This window comes from Austrofundulus limnaeus, unplaced genomic scaffold (genome assembly GCF_001266775.1).
Source record: "Austrofundulus limnaeus strain Quisiro unplaced genomic scaffold, Austrofundulus_limnaeus-1.0 Scaffold116, whole genome shotgun sequence".
Taxonomy (NCBI): domain Eukaryota; kingdom Metazoa; phylum Chordata; class Actinopteri; order Cyprinodontiformes; family Rivulidae; genus Austrofundulus; species Austrofundulus limnaeus.
Window position 1 is genome coordinate 1,178,734 of NW_013952518.1, and position 6,822 is coordinate 1,185,555.

Here is a 6,822-nt window from a genome sequence, read left to right on the forward strand (position 1 = left end):
TTGAATTTATTTATTGGTCCATTTATATATTTCTACTTTTTTTCTAGTTATGTCAGTGTCGGTCCTCCATACAGCAGAACTTGGACGAGGTAATTCAATGTCTGAATCAGGTGTGTTGGAGCAGGGAAAAACATAAAACCTGTAGGGCTGCGGCCCTCGAGGACCAGGACTGCCCACCCCTGATTTAGACTGAACTCAATGTATTAATGATGGATACATAAAAATATTATGTTTCCATTAAGAACAAACCAGTCTATTATATTAATATGTCTGATTTTTGTGTTCTTGCAGGCGCCATTCGGTGTCCAGTGTGCAGACAAGAATGCTGGGAGCTCGACATATTGGACAATTTCTTTGTCAAGGATTCTGCTGAGGTGCCCAGCAGCACGGTGGAGAAAACCAGCCAGGTCGGTCGTCACAAACCGCACATCACTGCAGTCGTGTGGCTGAATTCTGCTGCTTACCACGTTTTATGTTTTTTTTTTGTTCAGGTGTGTATGAGCTGCGATGACAACACAGAGGCAACAGGGTATTGTGTGGAGTGCGTGGAGTTTTTGTGCGTTACGTGCATCGAGGCACACCAGAGGGTCAAGTTCACCAGAAATCACACCATACGGCAGAAGGAGGAGATGTCACCAGGTAGCGTGGCCATTACTCGTGACAAAACTTCGCCTGCAGCTGCAGAACATTACGGAGAAGAAAAACAAATCAAAGTTGCACATTTGACAGATGATTTGCTCGACTGAAAAGAGAAGAAGTGAAGGTTTTTAAAAGTTTATTAAGCTGATGATTTCATTTTCTTTGTTTTTCCAAACTCCTCCGCCTCCCAGAAGCGCTGGACATTTCCTCACAGAGGCCTGTTTTTTGCGACGTCCACAAGCAGGAGCCACTGAAGCTTTTCTGTGAGACGTGTGATCGGCTCACCTGTCGAGACTGTCAGCTCCAGAAGCACAAGGATCACAAGTATGAGGATCTTATTGTTTAGTTTTGTTAGTTAGTTTATTTCTAACTTGTATAGAAAACAAAACAAAATGATAAAAAGCGATAACGAAATTAACATATTTGTAAAGGAATGGGAAGAGGTAAAAAACTTATTTAATCCCACCCTTCTCCAAAGCTTATTAAAAAAGCTTATTCTTTTTCCTTATTCTAAGTCACAATCTCATAAAGACTAAAACATCAATGTTTACCTACTAAATTATATAATACCAGAATATATTCATAAACGTAAATAAACATAAATTGTTTTATTTTAATATCCCAGCATGCATGAATGAAATAAATTAGGTTTCAAACAGTATTAAAATTCTCAATGAAACAAATCATAATACATGTCCTAAGTTTATACTGATTGTGCATTTTGTGATTAGCTACCAGTTTTTGGAGGATGCGTACAAAAACCACAAGCAGTATCTGGAGAACATGACTCAGCAGTTGCAGGACAAACGAAAGGCCATTGAGGAAGTATCAGGCTGTGTCAACACGGGGTGAGAAGTGCATCCTAATGCAGACTGTATTTACCCCAAAATATGGAAAACCGAGCGCAGAAAGATCCAAGTTGCGAAACTGATTTACGCTCGGACTTTTCACAGCTTGCAGCAAGTTGAAGAAAACCGTAAAGCTGTGACAAATGAGATAAAGAAGTCCATCTGCAACCTGATCATGGAGATCAACAGGAAGGGAAAGATTCTGATTAATCAGCTCGAGGTTCGTTAAAAAAAAAAAACTCTTTCAGTTGCAAATTTGGAATGTTGGATTTCTTTTGTGACGTTTGATGGGACGTGTTTCCTCCCAGGCTTTGACTAAAGACCACGAGCTGTCTCTGAAAAAGCAGCAGGACGACGTCAACACTCTGACCAGGCATTTGGACCACGTGATCAGCTTCACTAAGTGGGCCACAGCGAGTCACAGCGGAACGGCTCTCCTGTACTGCAAGAGGCTGGTACGCGACTGTAGCAGCACAGCTGTTTTTTGTGTCTTTGCTGCAAGAAAAAAGTACTTTAACATTGCTTTGTTTCTGTCTCCTAGATCCTTTACCAGATCCATTACCTGATGAGAACAAGCTACAACCCATCTATTGTTCCGCAGAGCTCTGTCCGCTTCCAGTGTCGCTCTGGTTTCTGGGCCACAAATGTAGACCTCGGTTAGTCTATTTTATCCACAGCATGTCAGTTTTTATTCAAAGGTTTTTCTCTTTTGGCTTATCACTAATTGTTGTCTTGGAAATAGCAATATATTTCTACTGAAGTAAGCCTTTTTTTCTTTCAATTTCAAAATAAATATTCACACGTTTAACCATGTCACATAAAACCTTAAACAAGTTGACTTCAATGTGATTTCTGATAAAATTCAGTTATCTGCTGCTTTTATCTTTTTTTTTCACTCATCAGTGAGTTTCCATATCAAGTCAACAGAACATTTTGTTTTGATGTTTATATATGTCAGTTAATCTGATCTGGACTAAATAACACGTATGTTTTTGTTGTCAGTTATATCTCCTCACCTACATTTTTTTCTGCGATTGAGGATTTTGTGAATCAAGCAGCAGGTTCAGAACCAAATTTTCTTTAAATATTTTTGACAAAGTTTTCCCGGAACCAACATGGGAAACTTTTTTTTTACATTTTCCCACAACTTTTTACTGCGTAGCTTGTGTTTACGTTTAGATTTTGATAGTAGAAAGCCGTATTTGAGTTGTTTTGAGACTTATTTAACAAATAAGTCTGAGTATTTGCAATTAGGCTAATTTCTTACAAAAGCAGTGTTTTATGTTTTATTTACATTTTCAGTTCTTTTCTTGCAGGGTCACTGGTTGTGGAAAGATGCCCGGGTAGGCCGCCCATCAACAACCACCCTACAGCTCCCAGACCGGAGGCTCCAGCTGTGGGTCTTTCTGTCTCTGCACAGCAGCAGCAGCAGCAGCGACAGAGTACTCTGGCTCAGCTCCAGATGCAGGTAAAAGTATATATATGTATAACTCAGAAGAACTAAAGTACTGCATTAAATTAAAAAAAATGTATAAAACTCACGGATTAAAGTAGGTTTCCATAAAAGGTAACCTGTTGAATAATTCATTTGCTCAAGGTTGACAAGCTTTCCCATCAGCCTCACAGACAGCCCGCTCCTAACCACTGGTCCTGGTACCAAAACGTCCGGCTTCCTGGACCTACCGGCCCACCACCGCCAACCAGACCCATCCACGGGGGGTCTTCACCATCCCAAGGCTCCCCCAGCATGACACAGCCTGGACGCAGGTACGGGAACACCCATCCCAATCCGAGGAGCCCCCCTCCGAACATGCTTCAGAACCCAAGCTTCACAGCTTCACACGTAAGTCAAAGGCTTCAGGAGCACATTATATTATTTATGTAGTAATCTTTTTGTTTTAATAGACAAAACAATAAAATAAATTGACTTCTCCTCTACAACTAGACTCTAAGAGAGCTGATCCACAGCTCGAGTTTTCCCCCTAAACCCGTAGAAGTGTCGCAGGGCATCTCTCGCTACCCTCAGCCTCTGACAGCAGGAGCAGCTACACAGACATCACTACAACAGGTTAGTATCGCAAATATCTGATGTAATTGTGTGTTATTGTGGCGCTGAATCTGTGTGTTTTGGTTTTACCTAAAGAGATTTTTACCGGAGTCCTCCCTTCTAAAGAGGAGTGAGGCTGGTGGATCGGTCCCCACCATCAACATCTCTATACCCAAACCCAGCATGCTCAGTCTGGGCTCAGCAGCTGCAGACAAAAGTGCACTCGGTCATTTGACAGGTCGGTGCTTTCATCAATATTTCCTGGTCTCTATGGAGAGTTTTTGACTTTAAGATCTCTCTTTGTTAATTTCAGCTCACGGAAGCCAGAACTCCCCGGTGGCGAAACCTTCCTCTTCAGATAGAAGCGGGTGAGAATTTATCCATCAATGTTTCTGCTCCATGTGATTCGTCTTCTGAAGACATTTGTTGGTGTCAGGATTAGGAATAAATATCTCACTTTTATATCGTGCTTATGAATTCTAGCCAGTTAAAAACATACAGTATATCCATTTTTTAAGTGATAGCTTGTGTGCTTGTATTTGTCTGTTAGTAAAACATCTCAAACAGTGGACGGATTTGAATGAAATTGTAAATCTATAAGATTGCCACTACAGCCAATTGAGCTTAGCAAACTTAAAAATAGCTGCAACTTCATCAAGTTTATAGATATTTAGGTAAAGTTTGTGTGGTAGTAGCTGAGAGTTGAACTCAACACATGAATTGAGTGCGAACATGTCACACAATATTTTTGTTTAAAGCTTGCAACATGCAAGGTAGCGGACACCCATTCCTTTAATGGATGTAATGTTCGATTTAAAACTTAACACAGTAGTTTTTTAATTAGCTGTTTGATCATTTACACCAAAATATTCTGTTTGAAAAGCTTCAGTGAGGATTTTGTGCTCATCAGAGTACAGAAAATGTATTGGGGAAAGTTACCGCTGATGCTATAAAGTGACAGAAGATGCTTTAATGCAGTCACAGTTTCTATTACAGAGCTTTAAACATATAAAGATAAAAAACAGCACTGAGCTGGTTTGATCAAGTTTATCTGATTGATTACAGCTTGTTAATTGATCATGGCGTTCCACAGGGTTGTGTGTTTGGACAGCATTGTTTTGTAAATGCTTCAGTTTTATGCTGATGATACTCTGCTTTATTTATCCATTTTCATCCAACTAAGCCTAATCTAAACCTTAACGTTATTTTAAAGCTTTCAGTTGTGGTCAGTATTTTGTTTATAGATTCTGGTTTGTGTCTGTGCGTATTAAAGGTTGACTTCCTGGAAGCAAACTTCGGAGCCTTCAGCCCCTGCCTCCAAACGACGAAGACGTGCATCCCCTGGGCCCATTATTGTCATAAAGGACGAACCAGAGGATGATGACGAAGTTCGTTTTGTAAGAGATGGACTTTGATTTGCATAAATCCAGAGCGCTGTAGAAATGATTGATGTGATGGTTTTGTTCCAAATACAACAAGAAATATACAATTTAAAACACGATTAGCAATAAGAAATCCCCCGTAGTCGACTTTTTTCTATCTTAACTATTTCAGTGTTGTATTTTTGCTGCCTGCAGGTGCAGTCCAGCTTTGGGTCGAGCCTGCCGGACAGCAGCACCGGTGCTCAGTCGAAGCCCAGGCTTCAGCAGAAGGGGGCTGCGGCGGTCGCAGTCCTCACGTCAGACTCCAAAAAAGATAGTCCTCAGACCCAGCCCGAGTCTGAAAAGAAGAAAGAGCACGAAGAAGACCCCAACGAGGACTGGTGCGCCGTTTGTCAAAATGGAGGAGAGCTGCTGTGCTGTGACAAATGTCCCAAAGTTTTTCATTTGGCCTGCCACATTCCCACTCTGAATGAGTCCCCTAGGTAACACACAAACCTCAGGAACATATAATGATGAAAAAATGCTTTTAAAATAAACAAATTTGTGTTTTCACAGCGGCGAGTGGTTCTGCTCGTTCTGCAGAGACCTGGACTCCCCTGAGATGGAGTACGACTGTGACAGACGGGACGGTCCAGACTCAGAGAAGTTCCCACCCGTCGACAGAAGGGTATTTATCTTTCTGCGTGCGGCCATTTCACAACAGAGGCAGCTTATTATTGGAACAAAACTTGATAAACTGTCTTTTCTCTTATCAAACAAGTGAAATATTTCATCTCATCTTTTTTTTGTTTATGTAGAAGTGTGAGAGAGTTCTTCTACGCCTGTTCTGTAACGACTTCAGCACCGACTTCCAGCAGCCTGCATCTCCATCGGTAACACACCGCAGTCAAATATTTATCTTTAGGTTGGGTGATTGAAGTATTTTTATTTAAGAATATGATTTAACTTCATGTTAGCTAAGTTACTTTTTCCTCTTGAGAGTTTTGACCTGTAAATATACACCTTGATTGTTTTTAATCCACCTCGTTTTACTTTTTTTAAATTTTGAGGAGTTTTTTGTTTTAAATCATAATAGAGTTAATTAGATATGTTTAGTTTAACCTCTTGAGCCCCATGCAAATCAGCTTTTTCTGTTTTCTATTTCTTTTAACTTCATATCTGTCACTTGAATCCGGACATGTTTGGTATTAAAATAAACCTAAAAATCTTGGCTAAAAGCTCATGGAAACTAATTTTACGTCCACCAAACACAGTTCAAATGACAAGCAGTTGATTTAGATGGTAAACAAACTGTTCAAAATGGCATAATTGCTAAACTGTAAATACATTCAAGCAAATCTGTAAAGGAAAATTCTTTGACATTTTTTTAAAGCAAGTCAAAGTATATATTTAAATATGTTGTAAAGTGTGTTGAAAGTTTCTTTCACTTGATTTTGATTGAATATGATGCAACTGAACTTAAATATAATTTCTCATTATTTTATATAATGTGGTGACAAATAAATGTTTGGATAATTTTTCAAAGGAACGTTTGTTCTTTTGAAAAATAACTTTTGGATGTAAAAACTTAAGATTTCTTTACATTTGTTAAAGGTACCATCGTGATCTGTCCTGTGCAGAACGACAAAATGCAAAATTATTTCTTTACTAAAACCACTGTATCTTTGCTCCAGTTAATTTTAGCAGCATGAATCTTTGCACAGGTTATGTCCACAAGTGGATTTATGGTTTCCAAGAGCTTTTAGCCTGATTCATTATCGTTTTAAATGGGTTATATACTGTCTAATGCAAAAATTTGCAGCGCGATTTGAACGATTTGAACGATCTGAGCGTTCGACGCGCTGAGGCGCAAATCGCTGAAGTTAGAAAATCTGAACTTTTGCAGCTCGACGCGCAGCGTCAACCA

General features: G+C 39.7%; 1 protein-coding gene across 2 annotated transcripts in view; it reads left to right on the plus strand.

The window, feature by feature from the left end:
* trim24 (tripartite motif containing 24) overlaps window positions 1-6,822 on the plus strand; it is a 13,183-nt gene that overhangs the window by 2,815 nt on the left and 3,546 nt on the right. The window contains exons 2-17 of one of the 2 annotated variants that reach the window (XM_014014556.1): window positions 292-407; window positions 492-639; window positions 831-963; window positions 1,371-1,487; window positions 1,593-1,707; window positions 1,796-1,942; window positions 2,029-2,143; window positions 2,804-2,955; window positions 3,085-3,330; window positions 3,433-3,555; window positions 3,631-3,772; window positions 3,848-3,902; window positions 4,808-4,931; window positions 5,112-5,398; window positions 5,472-5,583; window positions 5,714-5,788. In XM_014014556.1, coding sequence (XP_013870010.1) covers window positions 292-407; window positions 492-639; window positions 831-963; window positions 1,371-1,487; window positions 1,593-1,707; window positions 1,796-1,942; window positions 2,029-2,143; window positions 2,804-2,955; window positions 3,085-3,330; window positions 3,433-3,555; window positions 3,631-3,772; window positions 3,848-3,902; window positions 4,808-4,931; window positions 5,112-5,398; window positions 5,472-5,583; window positions 5,714-5,788 — 2,207 coding nt within the window. The remainder of the gene's footprint in view (window positions 1-291; window positions 408-491; window positions 640-830; window positions 964-1,370; window positions 1,488-1,592; window positions 1,708-1,795; window positions 1,943-2,028; window positions 2,144-2,803; window positions 2,956-3,084; window positions 3,331-3,432; window positions 3,556-3,630; window positions 3,773-3,847; window positions 3,903-4,807; window positions 4,932-5,111; window positions 5,399-5,471; window positions 5,584-5,713; window positions 5,789-6,822) is intronic. The other variant, XM_014014557.1, reaches the window with a different exon arrangement.